The sequence below is a fragment of the Topomyia yanbarensis genome, chromosome 1 (genome assembly GCF_030247195.1).
Source record: "Topomyia yanbarensis strain Yona2022 chromosome 1, ASM3024719v1, whole genome shotgun sequence".
Taxonomy (NCBI): Eukaryota; Metazoa; Arthropoda; class Insecta; order Diptera; family Culicidae; genus Topomyia; species Topomyia yanbarensis.
In genome coordinates, this window is record NC_080670.1 from 61,689,121 (window position 1) to 61,714,665 (window position 25,545).

The 25,545-nt window shown below is 36.5% G+C and overlaps 1 protein-coding gene across 1 annotated transcript in view; it reads right to left on the reverse strand.

The window, feature by feature from the left end:
• Positions 1-1,254: 1,254 nt before the first annotated feature.
• Positions 1,255-25,545, reverse strand: part of LOC131677759 (EH domain-containing protein 1) — a 54,320-nt gene continuing 30,029 nt past the window's right edge. The window contains exons 2-3 of the mRNA XM_058957784.1: positions 3,400-3,570; positions 1,255-3,324 (exon numbers count right to left, since the gene is read on the reverse strand). Coding sequence (XP_058813767.1) covers positions 3,116-3,324; positions 3,400-3,570 — 380 coding nt within the window. The 3' untranslated portion in view covers positions 1,255-3,115. The remainder of the gene's footprint in view (positions 3,325-3,399; positions 3,571-25,545) is intronic.

A 25,545-nucleotide genomic window follows, 5' to 3' on the forward strand; every position in this document is an offset into this window, starting at 1 on the left:
ACTATTAACATTGACGGTTCACCAGTTCACAGAAGTAGTACTAAAAACTTTTGGCCAATTCTCTTCGAGGTACACGAGTTTCCTATAACCCCCCCTCCCCTATGGCCATAGGAATATATCACGGAACCAACAAACCTAAAAATGCTACTTTTCCTGCAACTATACCGCGCGTTTTAGAGAGGTTTGCGGGTCGGAAAACTCCTGCGGCCAAGCACGCTCTAGTGGTTTCCTAGGGTAAAACCGAAGGGGTCCTGTGGATACAATGAGAGATGGTGGTATTACGGAAATATTGGTCATGGCAAATCGAGGTATGGAATATTTTAATTGATGGTTGTTATTACTTGTTTGTCTGCTCCTCCTTAACGATTCGATTTTCTTCTTGCCACTTTTTCGTACTCCGTTCAGTTTATCACCGTTAACGCGCTTATGTTATCCAAATTTTCTTCTAAATCTTTCCAACAATTGAACCTGACTCCTAGTTGGTTTGATAGTTACTATGCTAATGACAATCATGGGAAAGTTCGTTCACTTCGAACCTCGACTGTTGACCCTCTTAGTCGTCCACATATTCCGCCCCACCCTATTCATACAGCTGTGTAGTTATCGCCACCCTCCATGGCCGCCTACTTCCTTCGATATGCGCTGCCGGTGGTGAGTGGTGGAAACTGCTGCGTGTGATGGATGGCTGCGTGCTGTGTGGATGTTGGGTTGGCTGTTTACCTCAGATGATACATTTATTTGACACTAACATAAATAAACACAAAAATTACGAAACGCGAAAATCTCAACAGTCTTGGACGAAACTATACCATTTGTTACACGGTTAAGCGAGCAGCCATATGAAGTACGGTACCAAGAGGTAGTTAGCAGTGGAAAGTATTTTATAATAATATCTGGCAACAATCAGAAAATTCTCATCGTCTAGCACCAGTCAACGAAAACATTACACAATATTCAGAGGAAAATAGTCAAAGTCATTTCCCTTTTTAAAAAGTGCACTACATCAGTGTAGTAGAGTGTAATGATTACATCGCTTTTGACACGACACCGGTGTAGCACCACGTAAAAACGAAAACGCTATTAAATATTCGCCTAAGGGACGTAATGAATGATGTTATAAAGCGCAACAAGTAAATGCACTTGTATTCGCTTGAGAGAAAATAAAGGTATAATATAATTAAGTAAACTGCGTTCTTTTGATTTCTTTCCCTCCCGTCAGCCACACATTCTTAATAAATAAAACCAGTCGAGTAGTAGTTTTTGAGAACAAATTTTATTCGCCATAATGTGTACTACATTCGTATTCACTGATTTACTTGCCTTAGCTTATTTAAACAAATACGGTTTGTTCATTCGATAAAATATAGATATTTTTACAAATTCCTTCAAAAATGCTACACTTGTAAATATATCTTTTTTCCTTACCCTTAGAGGGTTTAAATGTATAAATTTGATTTCCCTTCCACATCAGCATACTATTCTGAATAGGCTTTCATTCAACTTTCTGCGATCGTTTTTTGTTCCAACTTGTCTATTATTTAATGCATCCTAAAAATAATAAATCAAAGCTCTTAAGGTTAAACAACGCGAATTGATATTTGCAAACATCCGGCCAAAAAATGGTAAGTCCGAGCAATCCGTGGATAAATATATTTATTTGTGTGTAGCACCTTCAACGCAACTGCTGACATGGTGTGAAATCTTCTGTACTCGGTGCGGAACGTGAGCTATGAACTGTTCTTACTGCAAGACGTGGTAGTATGATTGATGGTTCCGAGAGATAAGTGTGATAATGATATCCGCTGTCACGTGCGAAAGGAGGAGATTGTTTAAGTTAACACTAGGCGTTGCATATTTTGACTTCCGGAACCATTTTTTTTAACTTCGCGTAGGGGCTGAATGAAATTATGCACGCTGTGATGATTTGATGCAGTGTTCGTTTGTCATTGAATACGCCTTTTTGATATATGCGTAAAATGTGCAGCGAATCTTTTCTAATGATTTTTGATGAATAAATTTAACTATGATGTTTCATAATCATAAGTCCGGATGAGATGATCAAACCCAACAAACAATTTAGCTGGATAGTGACTTGAACAGCTCTTGTTCAGCTTGTTCTCTTGTAACAAAGGCTTGTTCAGCTTTCGTTGTTTGTTGGGAATGCTAGGTTACAACGTCTTTCATGGTAGAAATTGGCAAACATCGGTTATAAGCCTTCAAGCAACTCATATGAATGCAGAAGGTTATCACACGGGGAACTTTGAATCTGTAAATGCTCAGTGATATTCGCTATCAAGCAATGTGGTTCCAGCTTCGCGACGGAGACGTGTGGTTCTTTGCTGTCGGTACCAACGACTAAAACGTGACAAGCTAACTCGTAAAGAAATATATTGCTTAGGCAACTTATAAGCCAGTGCGCCTGCGAAATGTATATTTTTAATAAAATAGCGAAGAAGCATGCGAGCGAACTTCTGTTACGAATCGGTTTGCATTCGTTCAGAGCGTGTTATGATTTTGGATTAATTAAATAAACTGCTTTTCCATGCTTCACTAAGTGCTCTATTAACTTACAAGCTAATTCAAATCACTTCTATCAAAAAAGAAAGAAAATATTTGCACACATAATTTGGGATAAGGATTCTGCTTGTCCAAAATGCCTTAAGCACATTTGTTACGATGACAAGCACAACAATATACTAATGATAAATCTCTAATAAATATAAAACCAACAAAAAATATGCGAATGAACTCAAACATTCTAAAAAATATATAAATAAATTAGATAAACCATATTTGTAAGGTATTAGCGTTATTTTTGACGTGACGTGCAACCGTTAGCGACCGTAGCGAAGATGAAGGATATAGTAGTGCATGTAAATGATCCGATTGTTAACCTATCGATGTTTGTAACCAAACGACGTTACATTGAGGCAAGAGTATGAAAAGACCTACGGGCGCTGGAATTGCAATCTTACCAAACAATTTGGAATATAGACAATATGAAACAATAGATTGGTAACCCAATGAATCCGGTTGTCGCAGCAGACTAGCAAAGCAAAGTGAAGGAGGAAAAGTACTTGCTAAGAGCGGGAGCTCAATCGATCTAATCTTACTCCTATTCTAGCTCTCGCTTCGAGGGCGGCACAAGATGGTCGGGCAGTGAGGTCGGTAACTCGTTTCCATCCATTTTGACGTTGATTAAATGCATAGCTAGCGCGAACTCCTCAATATCCAGGAAACCGTCCTGATCAACGTCAGACAGTTTCCAGATTTTGCTTAGCACGTTGTTCGGTAGTTTGGATTTTATGAGCTCCGATTTAGCCGCTAGAAAACAAAACACAACAGCGTTAGCGTTTGTTGACATACCATCATTGTCGCATATACGGTTGTGTAACTTACCAGCACCGGAAATCTTTCCATCGATTGGTTTCAGTGCTTCAAACATCGGGTCAGTACGCGCCCGATCGCGATTACAAATCCAGTCCACTTCACCGCAACCGGCGTCAATTCCTTCACCTTTGCGATAGCCGAAAGGAGACACTATGTCTTCAACACCATCGAAGGCGCCTCCTGCGTGAAAGAGACAACAAATATTAGTACCCTTAGTTTTAGAGGAAGAGAAATAAATATATAGAATGGAGAGAGAATTGTGATACCCACATTGGTGGGGTAGATTCTAAATGTTGGCCAGTAGACAGATAATTGCTGTATAAATCTAGATGGTTGTTTATAATATTCTCATATCAGAAAGAATAAAGTAAAAAAAAGGGGGTAAGAGTAATCACATACACATAAAACCTAAGTTACTGTGATACAGACTAACTAGTGTAACTAAGACCAGGACTGCAGACGTGTTTAAAGGAGAGAAATATCCTGTCCCAGTGGAATAGACACAACCTCTTATGAAAAATTTCTAACCCTATGTGCGGGGTTGGGACTCGAACCCAGGTGCGATTTACCATACACGCTACGTCCATCTCCTATCCTAAATTAGATTCATAATAACTAACTCAATTAATTCCATATTCTCTCATATACGTTACAAATGCTCGCATCCTTCGCAATAACACAAACTTGGTCATGCAATTGCAATCATCCACACATACTTACGTCCGCGATCTCCCCAACAATAAAACACCCCGGTAATTAAGGGAGCGTTTTAGCACATCTAAATTCACAAACGCGGTCTCAGGAGTAAACCTACAAACGCCTGTATTCGCGCGATCAGGAATCGGTTACGTCTGAAAGTCCCTTTCCTCGGTACTTGTAGCATAGGTCCAATGCCTTCAGGTGGACCAAACAAAAAATGTTGCTCTTATATACTAAACAGCATGTTCAATGGCAACAAAAAAATCGAATTTATGCACGCAAAATCACATACATGCGACAAACATGTCAACATGCAAATGCTTGAACCCTTCACGATTATCCATGCAACCTACAGCCGCGATATCGCAAACATGGTATCATCCTGGTGATAAGGTGAACGTCTCAGAGCTTATAAATTTCGAAGCACACTCCCGCGCTCGCACGATCAGGAATCGGTCACTTCCGGAAGTCTCTATCCGATCTAGCAGTCTGGATCCATACCTTCCATTAAACCAAATAAAAAAATAGAAAGCTCTCACATCCAGTAGACGTTACATGGCGACATGACCGGGACTCTAGTGATATGGGGTAATTCAGAATCTAGGCAGTACACCAAAAACTAAATATCAGATATATATACCATCCAAAAACACACGCGAATATGTGAATGACCACACGGTTATAAAATCGAATTCATACATGCGAAGTCACATACACGCGGCAAACTCGTTAACACACAAATTCTTGAATCCTTCGCGATCATCCACACACACCTACGACCGGGATCACGCATTTTTGATAACACCTCATTACGAACGTTTACGAAGTTACAAACGCAGTCTCAAACGCAAACCCACAAACGCCCGTGTTCGCGCGATCATGGATTGGTCACGTCCGGAAATCTTTACCCTCCGTCCTAGTAACTTAGGTCCATACATTCAGTTGGACCAATCAAGAAATAACGCTCATATTTACTAGACAACACCTTTCAAGGCAATATGGCATGGAATTCTAGTGATATGGAAGATATCACTTTCTACTAGCTGAACCCTACACCGAAAATTAAGTATCAGAGTCACGGTCCGCGCGCGATCATCCAAGAACACACGCGAATATGCGAAAGCACACGGCCATAAAATAGATTTTATACACGTGAATTACATACACGTTAGCACACGCGACATACAAACGCACACGCAATCGAACACGTTAACGTACAAACGTTCGAATCCTTCGCGATGATACACGCAATCGCGAAGTCCCTATACCTGCACATCAGAGAACCGTACAATGAATATCACATTCAGAATCACGGCTCGCTGCAATTGGCCTCAGGCAGTTTTTTATTGGGTGACATTTCCTGTCTCGTCTGCAATTGTAGTAAGTGATTCGGGCGGGGGGCCCTGCCGGGACCCTAGCTCTACAGCTCCTATATGACAACTCTCAAAAAAGTAGTCTATTGAAAATCGGGAAAATTGAAAAGTTCACGAAAAAGGGTATTGCTGATGTACGCTGTTGTTCTCTTTGTTGCTTTATTCGAAACACGTTTCGAACTGTGTTTTGAATATATAAAGAGTATTTAGCGCCGATGCACTTAATTTTGTTTTACCGAATCCCAGCTTTTTCCGCAACTTTTACCGAGTTTTACACAGACGAGCACTCAGTTCAAAAAGAAATTACCAAAATCCCAGCAGAAGTTATGTTTTTTTCGCTGAAACTCGGAAAATATATCGCTGAAAATTAAATTAATTAATTAAAGTAATTAAAAGCTACTTTGCTGAGCTCTCCGTTGACAATTTCTACTGAAAGTTCAGAAGTGCGGAAATTACCGAACAGAGTTAAATGTGTGTACTCAGGTTCGATAGTTTGGGGAAAACAATCAGGAAAGCAACCCAATGGGGAGTAGAGGGTAGAATAGCTACAGGGTTGTTAATCGATAATTAATCGTCATCGTCGATAACGTTAACCACCCTTCAACGTCATCGGAAACTCCGTAAACGATAATGTATCGTCGGATTCATCGTCATCGTCGATAATTCATCGGTGGCTATCGCGATACATTTTGCGTTACTTTCCCGTGTATTGGAGTTGAAGTTGATGCGGTTAACTTTAAATTGCTTAGAAATAAATAACTATTGAAGGACATGTTGTTGACAGTTGAAAATCAATAGTTTTGGACATTTTCTATGAAAAGGGGGGGGGGGTCAGACGATGTGCCAAAATGGAATTTTTTGTCAACTTTACGGGAATGTTTTATAATAAAGGAAAAGTTATTGGCAGTTGACAATCAATAGTTTTGGACATTTTCAAAACACAGGAAGTTCGACAATTTGTCAAAATGGATTTTTTCAAATTTTGGGGAAAGTTTTTTATATTGAAGAAGTTATTGGTAAGTGAAAATAAATAGTTTTGGGCATTTTCAATGTACCGTCGGTGGGTCAAAATAGATTTTTTTTAAACTTTTTATATTGAAGGGCAGGTTGTTGGCAGTTGAAAATCGATAGTTTTAAACATTTTCAATTTATAGGAGGATCCACCAGTGCACAGTGTTTCCAAAGTGTCAAAAAGGTGAAAGAAATTCTTTGAACCACGAAAAAACATTTTTAGCTATTGTGTCTTCCGCAATGTTTATTTATATTGTTTTGCATTTAAAAAGTATTAGTTGGGTGATTATTCCCTCTGAAGCTGAGAAGCAAGTTTTCGTTTGGTCATTTATGAAAATTAAAAAAAAAACTTTTTTGGCAAAGTTGTTGAGCTTTAACTTTGCTGAAGAGACAATGTGTCTATCTGTCGATTTTAATATACATTTGTGGAGATAGCTTTGATATACCCCTGAAAATAGCTTTTTCCAAAATACTTGCACTGGTAATTTTGTAGAATTTCAAAATGTTCCAAGATTTTATTCTGCATAAAAAATACAGAATTTTTGTAATGTAAGTTTATTTGTATCTCTTACATTTTAGAAGTTATCGAATGTTTTAGTGTCCAAAAAGCAATATTTTGGTATGGAAGCTGCAATTTTCTGCAGACGAAGCTATACCAATACGAATCTGTAAAACAAACACTATCAAAAACGTTTGGTAAGCTCTAGCCCACGTTCAAGTCAAATTCGAGTAAATTCCTTCTTTAGCATAATTTTCTTATCTTAGTGATGCAAAATATACAAAAATAAAAATACTGTACTGTAAGACCTCCTTAAGGGACATTTTTACTAAATGATCAGAACAGGTTATGAGGCTTTGTCGAGGGACTAAAGAAGAATATATTAACCGCTGCGGTTTTTAAAAAGAAAGAAAAAAAATATGTTAGTCCAGGTGTTTGCGTTTCGACTTCGTTTCAGAACCAGAAAAAATATGTGCCGATTTTGTCAATGTCATCGTTTTGTCAGTCTAAAATTCACCAAGGGGCTGATAAAAACGGGTCTTCACTGTATTCAAAAAACGATTAAAGCTCTATTATGAGGCCGTTCATAAATTATACTACATACACTCAAGTTTTTTTTTATGCGGTTTTTTTTGCGCGGTTTTTTTTACGCGGATTTTGAAATTTACGCGGTTTTCATTTACGCGGATTTTGAAATTTACGCGGTTTTCATTTACGCGGTTTTTGAAATTTACGCGGTTTTCATTTACGCGGTTTTTGAAATTTACGCGGTTTTCATTTACGCGGATTTTGGAATTTACGCGGTATCCATCAATGAGGTTCCCTTTATCGCGGATTCTTAAATTTAAGTGGTCTTCATTTACGCGGATTTTGAAATTTACGCGGTTTTCATTTACGCGGATTTTGAAATTTACGCGGTTTTCATTTACGCGGATTTTGAAATTTACGCGGTTTTCATTTACGCGGATTTTGAAATTTACGCGGTTTTCATTTACGCGGATTTTGAAATTTACGCGGTTTTCATTTACGCGGCTCGTATCCCCCGCGTAAAAAAAACCTGAGTGTATTTAAGAGTAAAACAAGGAAGCATGAAGCATCTTGTTACATAGTGGAGAGAAGAAACGGAGGAGGGGGCTTAAAGCTTCCCAACTAGAAAAGGAAAACAAAGATTGGAAATATGCATATTCTCCTTTTTAAAATCCAAAATCTTCTAGTTTAAATTAAAATTATAATAAAATCTGTTAATCACCACACCACTTAAATGTGTAGTGTAATTTGTGAAAGGCCTAATAATAGCGGTTCAGTAGTTTTTTCAATATATGTTTTTGCGTTCTAAAAATTACTAACTACACAATAGCTCAAAATTTGTTTTCTTCGTGATCAAAACATCTTTGATCACCTTTTTGCCACTTGGAAATCGTCGGACCCCGCTGTACATGGAAAATGTCCAAAACTATTGATTTTCAACTGCCAACAACATGTCCTTCAATAGGTATTTATTTCTAAACAGTTTGAAGTTAACCGCATGAACTTCAACTCCAATAAACGGGAAAGTAACGCAAAATGTATCGCGATAACCGATTAACCGACGATGACGATGAATACGACGATACAATTATCAACGATGACGATGAAGGCGACGATACATTATCGTTAACGGAGCTTCCGATGATGATACATTATCGTTTACGAGTAACGCCGATAAATTATCGTGAAAAATGTATCGTATTAACAACCCTGAATAGCTAGTAAAATTCTGGTGATGGCTGAAAAGAAACAGTAGGCAGAAACGTCAACGAAAAATATAAATTAAAATCCGCTAAAAAAATCTGACTATCTGTGCATATTTTTCACGAAGTTGCTACCGAATGGTAAAAAAAATTACATCCTCTTATAAAGCTTCTTAATCAATGCACAGTGGTCCAGAATGTAAATTTAGCAGGAAGTTTGAGATTTTACAAAATCAAAACAACTTACCTAATTAAGCTTTGGAAAAGTTTTCGTAGTTTGTGAGCCCCTTCTTTTTGTTAAAACAACAGTTGGTGTGGTTCTAATTTTACCAAGATCAATTTAACTTAGTTATTTAACTTTTTAATCATTCCAGCTAGAGCCAAACGATCTTCAGCGAACTTGTAGACCGACAAATTTTGGAAAAGTTTGCTGAAGACATGTAAGCTCTATCTGTCATACTTATTGTTTTACAACAAATTTTAAATCAAATGTTGGGGTGTTTCTTAGAAAAACTGATTTATTCAAATAACTTTTGCGGTATTGCTTTAAAACCGATGTCTTGTAGTCTTCAGACAACTTTAAGGTTGTTTTAAGACGGACAAGTTATTTCATGGCACCGCATATCTAACTATTTTCGATAAAAAGTTATGAGCACTTTTTCGCCAAAAATTTGGTTATTTGGAATATCAATATCACTCGTTGGGGCAAAACAAAAGATAATTCTTTTTCAACTATAATTAAGGTCACGATAATTGAGCAAAAAACGAAGAATATGATATTTTTTAAATTAGCCAAAATTGATTTAAAAAAACCTATTTTTGAAATATTAAGTACTTATATCTTTTGAATAATAGAAGCTAGAGTTTTGATGTGTTAGAAGAAAATGTTCGTTCTCAAAAGCTCTGAAAAACATCAGAAGAATAAATTGGAAAAAAGTGAAAACTGAAAAAGTTATATTAAAAAATTTGGTTTTGCATGAATTGACCCTTTGTAATATGTTTAAATTACTTTCACGGTGGACAATATATAAAATATAGTTTCGTTTTCATGAAAAAATATTGCACTTTACAATTAATTTCTATTATTTTAAATAGTGGGTAGGGTGGCTCTATTTTTTAAATCGGTAAAATTAACTTTTTAATGGTTCGAGATAGAGTTTCACCGCCTTCCAGCAAATTGAAGAAAATAAAATTTTAAAAAACTTTGGCGAAGACACAAAAACACTAAGTCGTAAACTTTCCATTTTACGATAAATTTAAAAATATCAAAAAAAAATATCTCTTAATCTCTAATCTTAAAAAATGTTTTTTGTACAACTTTTGCAATTTTGATTTTTCAATAAGATCACTTTAGAAATACTATCAGATATTTTGAAGGAGAGCAATTTGTTTTAATACACTGAACCTCTAGCTTCTCGCGTTAGAAAGTTATACATAGTTTTTACTAAAATTAAACATTTTTTTGAGTAAATGTTGCAAGATATAAAAAATATCGTTTTTGCCATTTTCTGGTGATCTATACTACAAAACATGCTTTTTCATATGACAGCAACGGTATTTAATGTTAAGTGCCCCAATCGAAGATAATAAAAATAATGCTATCTGTAAAAGTTATATTTTTTAAATAAAAGTTCTCATAACTCTGAAAAGGAAAAAGGTTTAGTAAATGGTGTTTTAAAGCAAATCATGCGCCCTAAAATAATCTTCAAGTTGTCCAAAGGGTACTTTAGTGTAAAATAAAGACTGCAAAAGTTATAGAAATAAAACCGTTTTTTTTAAGAAACACCCTAAAACTTACCTTTGGATTTCTCGTGCAATGGAAAGTATAAAAGCTAGAGCTTGCATGTCTTCAGCAAATTTGTCTAAAATGTATTGCTCTACAACTTCATCGAAGACAGTAAAGCTCTATCTCGAACAGTTAAAAAGTTCAATTTTAAATATTGCTAAAATTAGAACCACCCTAGCATATGTTTAAACATAAGAAGGGCCTTGCAAAGTACAACAACTTTGCCAAACATATTGTAAGGCATTTAATTTGGGCAAAAAGTTTAAATTCCTGTCAAATCACATTCTGGACCACCGTGCAATGCTTCTACCAAAACCCAAGGAAATCGTTTATTCCTGAGCCATGACCGATACAGTGCTGGACAGACAGTTCAATTATCTCTAACTAACATCGTTTAGTACCACTTGAAACTATGAGTCATTCCTGTCGGCGCAGCTAGCTGCATTCTGTTCCGTGAAATCATTCGCAGTTTTTTTCTTCGCTTTTTCAAGATCACAATCCACTACGTTGGTTTATCCCTTTCATATCCATGCATTTTTCTAAATCATATTGGGTCCAAAGACTATTTTTCTTGCAAATGATTAGAGGAAAAACAAAATTTGTTGGGATCAAAATTCATGGCTTCCTTGCGGTGCTGGAGGCTGTCCAATTTCTCGTAACTAGTTTACAATAGTCCAATTCCATTAAGACTGCCTAAACCGATATATTTTAACATTTCCTAATAATATTTCAAAACAGCGAAGCCACAGCAACGTGTTTTCCAGAAAACCAATAAACAAATTTTTTATTTCCTGGGAAACACTGCTCCCGGAAAATAAATACAGTAATGTTTCGATTATATGACGCTTCTATATATTTTTTTATTCATTTATTCGATCTTCGGCAGATACCGTACAGATTACACTTTATCTGTACGGTATCTGCCGAAGATTGAATAAATAAATATAACTAGGCGTGATATAAACGAAACATTACTGTAAATCTAGTTACAATAACTTTAGTTCTACCGATAGTACTAATAACGGTTGTAATTAAAATAAAAGCTTAGGAAGAACTTAGGTCATTAGTTATGATCAATTATAGTTTCGGCAAGCAAAACTTATCAAAATCTAGATGCTATAGTTGTTTATGAATGTTTTGTTCATAAACAACATGGCCGTGAAGGGGTTTAGCAGCGGGAGCCATGTGTTTCGTTGGATTGTGGCGTGCGATCCATCATCGCTATAATATAGGCAACGGAAATAGATTTAGCGCTAGCCCTGTGCGACACGCCAATTGCCATCATCTTCGCTAATCATTAAGGTTCAAAGAACTTTCGGAGAGTGTCTACACGAATTGAACGCTTGATAGAATGTGTTGAAAAAAATGCGTTCAACTTTGTCACCGGTTTATCCATATAAAACATTTATTAAACTCTAAAAGAAGAATATCAGTCGATTTATTAGATTATCAGGATTCAAATTGTGCAAAATAGTGGTGGAAAAACAATTGATCGGGCGGAATGGTGCTTTTGAAAAAGTGGCGGTGATTTTTCGTCACACCACCACATTGTGCCGGGACACGCAACACAATTGCTTAGTGAAAAAACCACAGCCACTTTTTCAAAAGCACCATCCCGCCCGGTCAATTGTTTTTCCACCAACTATTTCGCACAATTTGAACACTGATAATCCAATAAATCGACTGATATTCTTCTTTTAAAGTTGAATGAATGCTTTATAAGGAAAAATCGGCGGCAAAGCTGTACACAATTTTTCATACGCATACTACCAAGCGTTCAATTCTTACCCATACTCAAACAAAGTAACTTGAGCCTTAAATTTGTAGCGACATGGTTACTTTTCCGATGCATTTGCTTTTGGAAGATTCAACAAAGCTGAGCAAAATCAATCGTTGTTTCGCTATGAATTGTCTCGAGGGTTACATATATTGCATTTTTTTATTAGAAAGGTTTTGAACTTAGGGTCAGTCGTCTCTTTTCGGGCTAGAGAAATCTCTTTTGAAAAAATCTCCAACTCTATGTGCGGGAAGGTGCGGGGACCCAAGTGAGCTGCATACAAGGCAATCGGTTACCAACTATGCCATCCCGAGCAAATACTCATGGGTTCAAACACCACATAGCCCCTTGAAGAGACCTTAAACATGGTCCGTGCCAAAATTCACAACCATCAAAACACCATAAAATGGTCTCAATAACCCATAAATATACCAACATATGGTATTTTATATGGGATCTACCGGACCATGGTGATGGTGTTTTCATGGGTTGAACCCATTTCAAACACCCATGTCAAACCCCATGAGCATGGGGGTATTATGGGCTTTTCGTTTGCTCGGGATTCCCGTCCCCTATACATTGTATTGTATTGTTTATTGGGAATTTAACCTCGATCGGTTATTCGCCCTAGAGTTACATTTAGTTTTTTTTTGATGAATATGGATAAATTTTGCATAATTCGTAGTTCTATATGCATCTTTAAATCTTTAATCCAAGAACGTTGCAATGGTGAATAAATGTACCCCACGCCTTCTTTGGAGCCATGTGAAGACGAGAATTCGGCATTTATCAACCTGGGGCCCTAACCATAATTCAATTTAGAGTTTCTAGTAAGAGTAGGGAAAGGTGGTATAGCCAATTTGCTTATAGCATTCATGGAAGCAGGTGTCAAAGTTGGCGTGGGGTACATTTGTACCCCGGTGTACGGTTGCCGCTAGCGTTTCGTCAGGTTTTGTGCGGTTAGTGGAAATGTAGCTCGTGACAATACCAGTTTAAATACTAGTTGTTTTACTACGTAAGTAACCAATAGTATTATAAAAACGTTTTTAATCATTTAATCAATTTTGAAGTATTTTGAATCGTTCTTATTTTTGCTGATTTTTATTATTGTAGTGATTTTTATAGCTTTTCAAAATAATGGCTCGCAAGTAAAATTTGCGCACAGTAACCGCTGTAACAGTAACGTTGCGTGTTACCAATGTATTAACGGTCAGATTTTTTTTTCATTTCAATTTCCACCCCATTTCGTGGTATTTTCCAAAACCCGATTTTTAAATTTTAACTCTTCCAAACAATTGCACTTTTTCAAAAAATCGAAATTCCATTTTATACCGTTTCTAGACCACGAAAAAAGTATACACTAAAATAAGTTTGTGACATTTTTCGCAAACAAAAACAATTTATGCTATAAGAAATCAAATAACAAAAACGCATTTTCTAAACATTTTATCTTACGTCAACAAAATTTTCCAAACATTTTATCTTACGTCAACAAAAAGAAAGAAAACATTTTAAATAGAATTACACCATGAAGAAACTAACAGTTAAAAAGTTTTTCTGACGATAACTTAAAACATATTTTTACATTTCATACTAATTTACAAACAAAATTATAATTTTATAATCAAATATAATCCTAAATGCTATTTCCAATCAATGTGCATTTACCAAAAATTTTCCAAAATGTTCGTTTGTTTTCGATACATTTGGAATTTTGTTCCAACAAAAACAATTTTTTTGTGGAATTGTGCTCTCTTTATAAGTTAGTCGCGTTTCTCCATTATAAACTAGCAACAATCAAATGTTTATCTTTACACACAAAAAAGATATTTTTAGTATGTTTGCATCACAGGAAGTGAAAGTAAGAAACAATTAGAACATTTTGAGAAAAGAGCAACTTTTCAAAAAGGCGTAGAACTTTCACTTTCAAAAAAAATGTTCGATTGTCGTATTTTTACCGGAAAATCGTATCCGAGAGTGAATTAAGCGCAAGTTTTCAAAAGTTGATACCCGTTGGCTCGAGAGGTCGTATTAATGTTCTCTGATTTTGATGAAGCGTTCATGTTCATGTATATGTAGGACGAACTTAGGTAAAATATTAATTTCCTACTTTGAGGGGAACTGAAGTAAAATGGTCATTGAGAATTGGCCCGAAGAAATGGATCGAAATTTTAAAATCTCTCCAACTTTGGTATAACTTGATGAAATCTAATTCAGTTTAGTTTTTTGGAAAGGGCTTTGAGAGGATCTGAAAATAGAATACACCTTTGTGATTTGTAATCGATATATTGAAAAAATATTTCGTATTTTACCCTGAAAAAATGACAATTTAAAAACCGTTATAGCTCTTTGCAACCACTTAATTGAGGGTAGATTTGTATGGATGACATTTAGAGTAAACTTAGCGCTATAAGCTAATAGTAACAACATTTTAGGATGTACTAAAACTTGCAAAATAATATAGTTTTTCATAAATTTCGTATCTTCATAGTTACATTTTTACGCAGTTTCTTTCCAACCAATTTGTTATTCAAATTTTTATCATTTTTAGATTTCTTAGGCAATTCTACCCTAATTTGATGTAATATATTTTGTGGAAAAATCTAGGTTTTAGTACGATCGAAAGACTTCCCTTTAGTATTCGTGGTCTTTAGCGATAATCAAACAATCAAGTAATGTTTCTAAAATTGCTATTTGTAAGGTAAAATATGAATGCTTCCAAATGTAACGGTTGCAAATCGAAAAAAGCACATTTCAAAGCATATTTTCAACCTTGCGCAAAACCCTTTCAGAAAATTAAACAGAATTAGTTTTTATCAAGTTGACCCTGAGTTAGAGATTTTAATATATCGACTTATTTCTTCGGATTGAATTTCAACACTCGTTTTACCCTCCTTGCCGTAAAAGTAGAAATTTATTATTTTACAGAAGTCTGATATGCCCAACCAAACGCTGAAATTTTCATCCAAATCGGAGAACGGCCAGCGACAAAATTTAGAAAAACTGGCTCATAAAGGAATAATAGTTCTTTTTTTCGAGAGTTGTCCTACTGGAGCTGTAGGATCTCAGCAGGGCTCCCCGTCAGAATCACTCACTACAATTGCAGACGAGAAGGAAAATTATAGGACCGTGTGTCGCGAGTGTTCTTGGATGATCGCGCGCGGAATCTTAGTTTTCAGTGTACGATTCAGATGCTAGAAGAAAGTGAGTTCTTCCATATCACCAGAGTTCCCAGTCATATCGCTATGGAACGTGTTGCCTAGTGGATATAAGCATTATTTTTTTGGTTGGTCCTACTGAATGTATAGACCCAAGTTGTTAGGAGGGAGGGTAAAGATTATTGGAAGAGACCGATTCATGATCGCACGAACATGGGCGTTTGTGAGTTCACGTTCAAGATCGTGTTTGTAGCTTCGTAAGTACTAAAACGTTCACCTTATTGCCGGAGTGGATCGCGAACTGCTTAAGCGATCTTATGAAAACGTGTTTGTCGTATGTGCTCGCGTGTATAAATTCGATTTTATAACCACGTGGCCATTCTTTCTGATGTTTAGATTTCAGTGTACGGTTCAGATTCTGACAGAGAGTGAACTACCCCATATCACTAGAGTTCCCGGTCATGTCGCCATGTGTTGTCTAGTGACTATGAGCGTCATTTTTTGATTGGTCCAACTCAACGCATGAGTCTAGGCTGCGGTCGTGACCGATTCATGAACACGCGAGCGCACAGTGGCACGACGAGTGACAAAACCAGAGGCGACGCGCGGTTTCACCGTTAACCTGTTCAATGTTCCACAAAGGCCCTCAAAACGTCACAATCATCTCTAATTCGACTCCATGAGACGTTTTTAGATCAGCTGAGTATTTCTTGTTTATCTCTTCTGACGTTACTCGGGTGGGTTCGACGTCCGACAAAATCGTCGATTCCATCCAACATCTAAAGAATAGGACCAATGAAAGATGTTCGTCGACGGGTTTTCTGTTCGCAAGAGCTGAGCAAAACAAATTTGTTGTCAGAACCCACCGGTGAATTCTCAAACAAACGTCTGGTAGAATGTTTAAAAGAGCAAAAAGTACACTGAGACTTTCGAACGCTTATCACGAATCTGTTACATAATTTAAACGAATTGTTCCATAAAATACACGAATATCTTTATAATATTTACGAGCATCCTTCGCAATATGAACATTTTTTTCTGGAGAGTCCCCAACATAAATATGAACCAAAAATTCATATCGCGAATTTATTCGTATATCTGCTAAAAATAGATTAGATGCTTTAATTTCGTGAACTAACTGAAAACATGGCGACTTGATGGACGAAAATTTTCGTAATTTTAAATATTTTATGCTGCTCTATCCAGAGCATGCGGTGAGAGTATGAGATGCGTGCATGGCTGAGATTGAACCGTTCATGGGCAGAAATAAAATTTTTGAAATGTACTTGCTTGGTATGCTAGGTTGGTTTTGTCGTTTGGATCAAATTGTCGAACTTCAAGGTTGGGAGATTATTACTTTCATTTAAATTAATGCTGCTATTAATTTTGACTGAAATGGATTTCGGGTCAGTTTTTGGTTGTTCAATGAACAGGTTGAACGTACCGATGCGTCGCCTCTGGACAAAACCCCAAAAATCAACGTCTTGAAAATCTTTTGCAGATATTTTTTTGATTCTTTTTTCAGTTTGAATATATTTATTTAAAAAATTTACGATCATCGGATGAAAAATCAATTTTTATTATGACGTTGAAGCAAGCGATGTCGAGGGTTTCTTTTTTATTCAATTCACAAGAAATGTTCGTAACTTCTAACTTCAAATGGCGATATCTCAAAAACTATACAGCCGATTGGAGTAAATTTGATTTCTTTGGAAAGAAGAATGAATTTATCTTTATGCGTCTTAAAATTTTTGAGATGGTTTCCCATGGGTCACGCAACATGAATCTGACTCAAAATTTAATGTAGTTTTAAAAGATATAGGCCTCATTTTGCCCATTTTTGCACCAAAATTTTTATATCCATGCTTCTTGAAAATACCCATACGGAGACGCCCTGTAGCTCAAAAATTTTGTAACATCTTGGTTGCCCAAACAACATCATATTACTGGAAAAATTAGAGATTTTTACTAGTTTTGTCAACCATATCTGCTATCCGATGCATTTTTTATTTCGATTAGAGGTTTTAACCTTAAGGTCATTCGCCTCTTCGAGTTAGAAAAATCTCTTATGAAAAAATTCTAATCCTATGTGCGGGGTCGGGACTCGAACCCAGGTACGCTGCGTACAAGGCAATCGATTTACCAACTACGCTACGCTCACCCCTCTGATGTAATCGGCTGCTATTATTAACGTTTATATTAACGTCCAACGCCTTCAAATGGGTGCACATAAAAATGGTCAAAAAAAGAATTATGTAATTTTGAAACTGATAGCAGAAATGGATTCCGCGACCCCAAATTAGTTGAAAAGCCATTTTTGTCCGACATAACCAATTTTTACAACTTTGTATGGAGAGATGCCACTGTGGAGCGGTAGGTTAATGCTAGAGAGTTTGTGAAGTTATAAGTGCTAAAACGTTTACTTAATTACCTTGGTGTTTTAATATTGGTGAAATCGCGCGCATGAGTAAGTGTGCATGATTGCAATTACATGTTCGTGTTTGTGTTACCACGAAGGCCACCTTTGTACGATTGGAATGAAAGAGATTGTGAATGTATATGAGAACCTGTGCACGATGACGAAGTCGACCGATAAATTGACACAAAATGAACCCCCCCCCCCCTGTGAGCCGCGCCAATCTCCCACGCCATTGTGTACAAGCTGTTGTTTGACTAGTTATGGCTAGTGCAGAGCATGAAAAAACACAAAACATAAAAAGGCCCAAAAGCCCTCTTTATCTCCTCGATGCACCACTATCGAGGCGTAATACAATAACCGTCTTAGAGTAGTTGTCTGTCAGAGGTTCTTTAAAACTGATGCACAAATATGCTTGATGATATTTGCAATACCGTCAAACCCGTCAACCAAGGGGAGGATCTTAAAGGCAATGAATAGTTCTGCGCTAAAAATATACGCTAAAAAAGTTGAATTTTTTTACAAAAAGAAAAAATTATGTTAAAAAATTAAATTACAGAAAACTTTTTAGGTGTTTTGGTTTTTTGTCCACAAAAAGCCTAAAAGAAAGGAAACATTCTAAATGTCATTGCATCACGGGGAACCCTCGCGCGTTTTTCGAAAAGGGCCAATAAGCGTACTGTCAAAATTCATTTTGAGAGAAAATTCCGGACAACCGTAACTCGCCGAGAATGGATGTTAATATTTTATGAAAGAGGAAGGTTTTACTTTCGTTTACTGCTGTGGTATATAATTGGCGATTAATGGTGTGTCCAGAATTTCCTCTCAAAGTGAATTTTGACAGTATGCTTATTGGCCATGTTCAAAAACAGGCGAGAAACCATCAGTAAAAAAAATTGTGACAGCAAATTTTAACATAGTGTTATACCACTACGGAAAAACAAAATTTTCTTTTTGTCTTTTTGAGTCTAAGTTCCATTTCAAATCAAAACGCTAATAACATTTTTTTGGAAAATGTAGTCGTTTTCATGATATAGTAAATTTTGTTTCGACTAATAGAATTATTTTGATGATTCAACTATATAGTTCAATCATATTTTTATTGTTTTCAACAGTGCGTGACAACTAGAATCATATTGTGTAATACAGTTACAGTTTCGTAATAAAAAATGTGTGTCGAAGATGCGTTGTAACATGCTAGAAAACTAAACCTGATGTTGACGGTTTGGAAATAATGAGATCCTTAACAAACTGTTTTTGAGATTTAATTTTTGTTTTTACTTTAACAGTGCATATTATTACATTTTTCGGTAATAGATTGTAGATAACATACTTTAAATTAGAAGTTTATAGGGCCAAAATAGGTTCATCACCCTACATTGTTTCAACAAACAGTAAATCACGATTGCATCATGCTGAACTAACACAAACGACTGAATCACGCCATCGAACTGGGTGGCAACATCCATGAATTGTTAGTACGCATTCTTACAGAGGGTACACTACTGGGCATTTTAGCACTTCGAAACGGTTGAATCATTACCACTTTACAGTGCTGGCGATGGGTCCCTTATCTGAAACCTTTTGAGCAAATAGCGCACCTAATGAAAAAAAAAAACAGTAACCTATTCCGAAGCACCTCTGCGATAAACAGTGCACATACTTATATCGGTTTCTAAAGCAAAGGCGCGCCACACCTTACTATGTCGCTGTTTTCAAATCTTTGTTAGAGGGTTTTGGTACCAAAATGTTATATGTTTCATCACTATTTCTGTTTCAGGATTGTTACGGAAAAACGATAAAAAAGCAATATAGCAAAGAAAAACAAATCCAAATCTGCGAGGTTCCTGAACCAATTATTTACAAATACAGTATCAAAACTTAGATTTAACAATGATTCTTAATCAAAATTTCTTGGAAAATTTCTCTTGTGTTGAAATTGTTTCTTTGATAGACGTTGGCTTTCGTGCTATTCCCAACTTTCAGAAACATATTTTTAGGCAATTCGTTAGATCTTCGCACCCTGACCAGGTAGGCTTTTCACTAAAATCTGAAAGACTGTTCAACTTAATATAGTGTTAAAGTCAAGTTTCACAACAGATTTATTTTAAGAGTTGCCTTACATGAGCTGTAGCTCTACAGCTCTGGATTATGGGGAGGGCACACTTTCAAAATACCTCACTAATTACAGACAAGACGAGATACGTCACTCACTAAAACACTACCTCAGGCCAATTACAGCGGGTCGATATTGTGATTGTGATATTGAGTGTACGGTTCAGATTTGCAAGCATAGGGACGTCACGAACGCGTGGGAATGAGCGTTCATTTGTTCGCACTTGAGACTGCGTTAATCTCATTATAAGTGCTCTAGCGCTTACCAAAACATTAAAACGATTTGGTGTTTGCGATAACTCGGGCATGGTTATGCGAGAATGATCGCGATTGCATGTTCGTCTTTGTGTATCATCGCGACGGACTAGAGCGTTTGTATGTTAACATGTTCGATCGCGTGGGCGTTTGTGTGTTGCGTATGTGTATGTAACTTCGCGTGTTTCAATTCGATTTTATAACCGTATGGCCGCATATACGCGTGTGTTCTTGAATAATCGTGTAAACCGTGAATCTGATACATAATTTTCAATGAACGGTTTACATGCTACACACTTAGAAAAAATGAAAATTACATTTGACGTAAACAACATTGCGACGTATTTTCCTGTCTAATAATGGAATTTTACATGTTGTACATGTGAAATAAAATATTGTGTCTCTTTTGATGTAGAACTCGGTTGAATGGAGATGGAGAATTGTGAACACAGCGTATTTTTACATGTTCTTGAATGTAAATTCAAGTGAATTGTGATGCCCCTTCAATGTGCATCTTGCGAGATGTAAATATTTGTAAGTGTGTAGAAGAAACTAATTTTCCCCATATAGCTAGAGTTCGCGATCATATCACCATGGAACGTGGTGTCTAATGGATTTGAGCTTCTTTGTGTATTGGTCCGACTGAAGGTATAGATCTAGGCAAGGACCGAGGGCAATCTTACGGACGCGACCGATTCATGATCGTGCGGGCGTTCGTGGTTCGCACTTGTGACTTGAGACCGTGTTTATAAATTTATAAGTGTTACTATGTTTTAATTGCCCCAAGGTTCTACTGTATCGATTTTGTTGGCTATTTTCGGCAAATTTAGACTAAGAGAAACGAAAGCAATGAAATTGAAAGACGGATAGGTATTCTAGAGCGAATCAGTTATAAACTTAGAACGGAAAACTAGAACTAGGCAGGCTCATATGGGCATGATCGAAAGGAAATGTGAAGAATTCTTTGCCTTATGCAGAGTAGGAGTTGGGCGTTGCACCCAAGTCTACCGCATGGTCTATGGTAGAACATAACTCATCATCATGTTTTACCGCCGATGCCGGCGGTAGTTATAAAACAAATTTATAAGTGCTAAAACGTTCGCTGAATCACCGGGGTGTTAACATGTTTGCGAGATCGCGGTTGTATGTGTGCGTGGATGATCACGAAGTTTAGAATATTAACGTGTTTGTGGCGTGTGCTAGCGTGTCTGTAACGTTGCCTTTATAAATTCGATTTTATAACCGTATATCCAATCGCATAGTCGCGTGTGCTCTTGGTGATCGTGAATCTGATGCTTAATTTGTGTGTACGATACTAGAAAAGTACTCTCTTCTAGTGATTCCTCGTATCACTAGAGCTTTCGGTCATGTCGCCCTAAAACTTGTTGTCTAGTGTATATAAGCGAAGTTTTTTTTTTTAAATAATCCTAGTGAAAGCATGGACCTAGGCTAGACGCAAGGGTCTTCCGGACGTGACGAATTCATGATTACGTGGGATCGCGTTTATAAATTCGTAGATGTAAAATGTAATCGCATGGGCGTTTTTAGGTTAGCAAGATCATGGGTTTTGGTTTGTGACCAATGTTGCATTATCACGCAGAGCTCGAGCGTTTGCATGTTAGCGAGTTTGATCGCGTGGGCGTGTGTATGTCGAATCGCCATTAGGTCGAATGGCCTTCAGGCCGAATGGTTATTAGGCTGAATTGCCAATATCCCAAATGACACAAAGCCGAATGAACCAAAGAGAGCAAGTTTTCAATGAAGAGAGAATTTTTGCGATTCTTTTTAAACTTTAAAACTGTTTTGCGTATAGTTTGTTGGCCGGTAACATATATTTATATTTAGGCAACAAGCAAACCAAAACTAATTAGTTTGTTAATCTTCTGTGTTACTGGCGTAATGAAATAAATAGAGTTGTAGCCTAATGTAGCTACACCTATAAACACTCATAGTAATAGACCAGCGAAGGCCATTTTATCGAGCCAAACAGACTGTCAAAATCCGGAGTCAAACAAGCATACAATGCAAACAAGTACTGTGAGTTTTTTTTAAATGAATTCTGTTATTCGCAGTAGGCTTCATTTTTCATGTCCGTATTTGTATTTTACAATGTTATTTAGAGAGATATTTATTGTTCTCTACCTAACTGCATAAAAAGCATTTTATTTATGCTCTTTTTCATCGACTTTATGTTTTTGGAGAAATTGGATAATTTTATTGCTTTTCTTTATTTCTTGTTGCTCAGTATCAAACGCATAACTTTTCTTTCGATTCATATATTGAACCTCTTGGAAATTTATTTTGATAAAAACAGATAAACGAATATAGTGGAGCACGTTCGAGCTTGTACATTTTTGGTGAAGCCAGTTTAACATGTCTGTTTTTCTAGTTGCCAGTTTTGTGGTTTTTACATCCGCGAGTCTATTACTATGAGTGTTTATAGCTACACTCCAACTCGCGTAATCTACGACATCGCTGCCGCTCCAATGAACTTAAATTAATTCATAGCAGCTATCCCTAGTGACGATTGAGGTTTTATGGCACTCTTGAAGCCTTTCTTAAAACTTAGAATGCACTTGTAGTGTGCTATAAAACTAGAAATGCTACTTGGGATGTTCAGGGGACCTTCTCCTGGATTCGGTGGAAAATCAAAGTAATATTTGAGAATTTTTTGCGGAAAAATGAAAAGACATAATACTAACTTCTGCTTTTGATCTTTTATTCGTTATTTATCGATAATTAGAAAATGATTTTTTTTTCGCAAACTCAAAATGGCGGCTTCAAAATGGCGTTTTTCTCGAAACCATGGTTTTCTGCTAACGTCAAAAATAGCTCTTGTTCTATTGATCTGATTTGCTTTATTCAAAAAATGTTTGGAAGTATCTACACTCAGGTTTTTTCACGCGATATTTTTTGACGCGGTTTTTTTACGCAGATTTTTTAACTTCCGCGGATTTTTTAATTTACGCGGTTTTCATTTACGTGGATTTTGAAATTTACGCGGTTTTCATTTACGCGGATTTTGAAATTTACGCGGTTTTCATTTACGAAGTTTCGCGCGCAGAGGCCGACGAGAGGCCGACATTTTGAAGCTGCCGTTTTGAATATTCGAAAAAAAATCATTTTCTAATTATAGGTAACTATCGAATAAAAGATCAAACGCAGAAGTTCGCATGTCTTTTAGTTTTTCCACAAAAAAATCTCAAATATTGCTTGATTTTCCGCCTAATCCAGGTGAAGGTCCCCATAATCTTCTCTACTAACGAAAATCTAAAGACAACAAGCGACACCATCGTTGCCAGATTCCTTATGCATACTATTCATAATTGCTGGAAATAATCGTACCGCAAAGATCGCACCTAACCCAAAAATTCACAAACCTGCCTTTAGAAATTAAATTTTATATTGATTGATGTCTCTTTTAACAATATACGTAGTTATATCGTCATTAAAGACTTTTATTAATTTTGCATGAAATGTTTATATACCTGTATCCAGAATAGATCCAGCAGCACTGTTATTTAACCCCTTTGTAAATAAAATGAACACTCTTGATTGTAAAAACGACCAATCATGAGCTGCTTCAACTTTGCGGATATAATTAGCTCGCGATTGTCTTCTCTTTTCTTAGGCCAAAACAAATAGTTTTCTTCTTGATAATGTATAATGCTTAAGATCTGGCAATGAAAAACATCAATTAGCCACGTATTCTTTGGGTGAATGAAAATACAGCCACACTGAAAGCGATGGATGGATTATAATCAGAGCACCGAAAATTGGCGAACATTGATATAAGCAGCCAAAAGACTGCTGAAGGTAGTTACCAAATCTAATCATTATTACACCTTTCCTTCGTTAAATTTAGACATCGGCGAAGCATAATTTACCAGACATCAATTACGCTTTAACTGCAAACCTTATCGAACTCTTCTGATCTGTTTACACTGATCATTTTCATGACGATGAAAGTTTACACTCCAAGGTGTTGTGTGAAACATTTCCAAGAATGAAAGATTAGACTGAATCACTATGGACGATCGAATAACAATGAATAGCGTTGACATTATGTCACTCGAGCCGCATCATCGATGGTATTCTTATCGCATTTTACCATTAGTTTCAAACTTTTAAGTCGAAAGAGAAAATGCACTCGAACATTGTGCTGATTACGTGAGCACGAATGAAGAGTCATTGACCACCATCCCTGATTTATTTCCGAGCTGTGTGAGTATCAGGTAATCGTTCCATGTGCAACTCCAGCTGATTTCGAAGTGATCCTAGGATTGAGACGAAACATCGCGTACAAATTTGACTACCATGGTCGAACTCCAATAAAATAAATGTTATAAATGCGCAAGCGGTTTACATTAACAATCACTAAGCGTCCTCTGATCACACAACTTATACTTCACTGTACGTTCCAACGACGCATTCAGTACATGTTCAGAACCAACTTTAAAAATTTCATGAACCATAGCATTCAAATGCCTATGAAGCCATCTAGTTTTTTTTTAACACGACGATACATCTGTTTTGGGGCTACATATCGAAACCGAAACACTGAGAAGACAATGCTTTGAACTCCGACGTGACTGGGTTGTTTTCTGTTATAGCGATTTCAATTTATTTGTAACTCTCCCCGCCTATAGCAGACTGCATTTGCAGTGTTGGAAGAATGCAGCATTTTATCTTGTACTGGAATTCCAGACACTATCTTAAATTTAGATGTTTGAATATTTGAGTAAATAGTGAATAAACTGATTTTAATGCAATATTGCTGAAGCACTTGTAAATTGCTGTATTTGAATTACCAGTGTATTCTATCTCACGCAAACTATGTCTCTGATATTACCTATCCATCCCTTATCTCTGTATTTTTTATGAAGACCATTTTTAAAAACAAAATAACAATTGTATAGAAGGGGCGACATAGCGTAGCTGGTGAATCGATTACCGTGTAGGGGAACTGGGGGGAAGCCCGACACCCTGGGTAAGCCCGACACCCCACGACTTTTCCCTGATATCAAATTTTAAATCATACAATAATGACAGGATATTATTAGTACGATTATTTTTGGCATTTCGATACATATCGATGCCATATGGGTTCATAAACGTCAACAAAATAAACAAAACAAACGAAAGCAAAGTTGGTGCGCTTTTGGATGTTATTTTTAGTTGATACATTTTAAGGTTTTAATAATACAAAAGCTTTGAAAATGACCAGTTTTTTTGTCACACATTCTATTCTACTCTCCATATCGTTATTTGTATGTATTGAAGATAAGTTTAAGTATTTCAATACTGTTAATTGAGCATTTAACAAAAATGGGCGC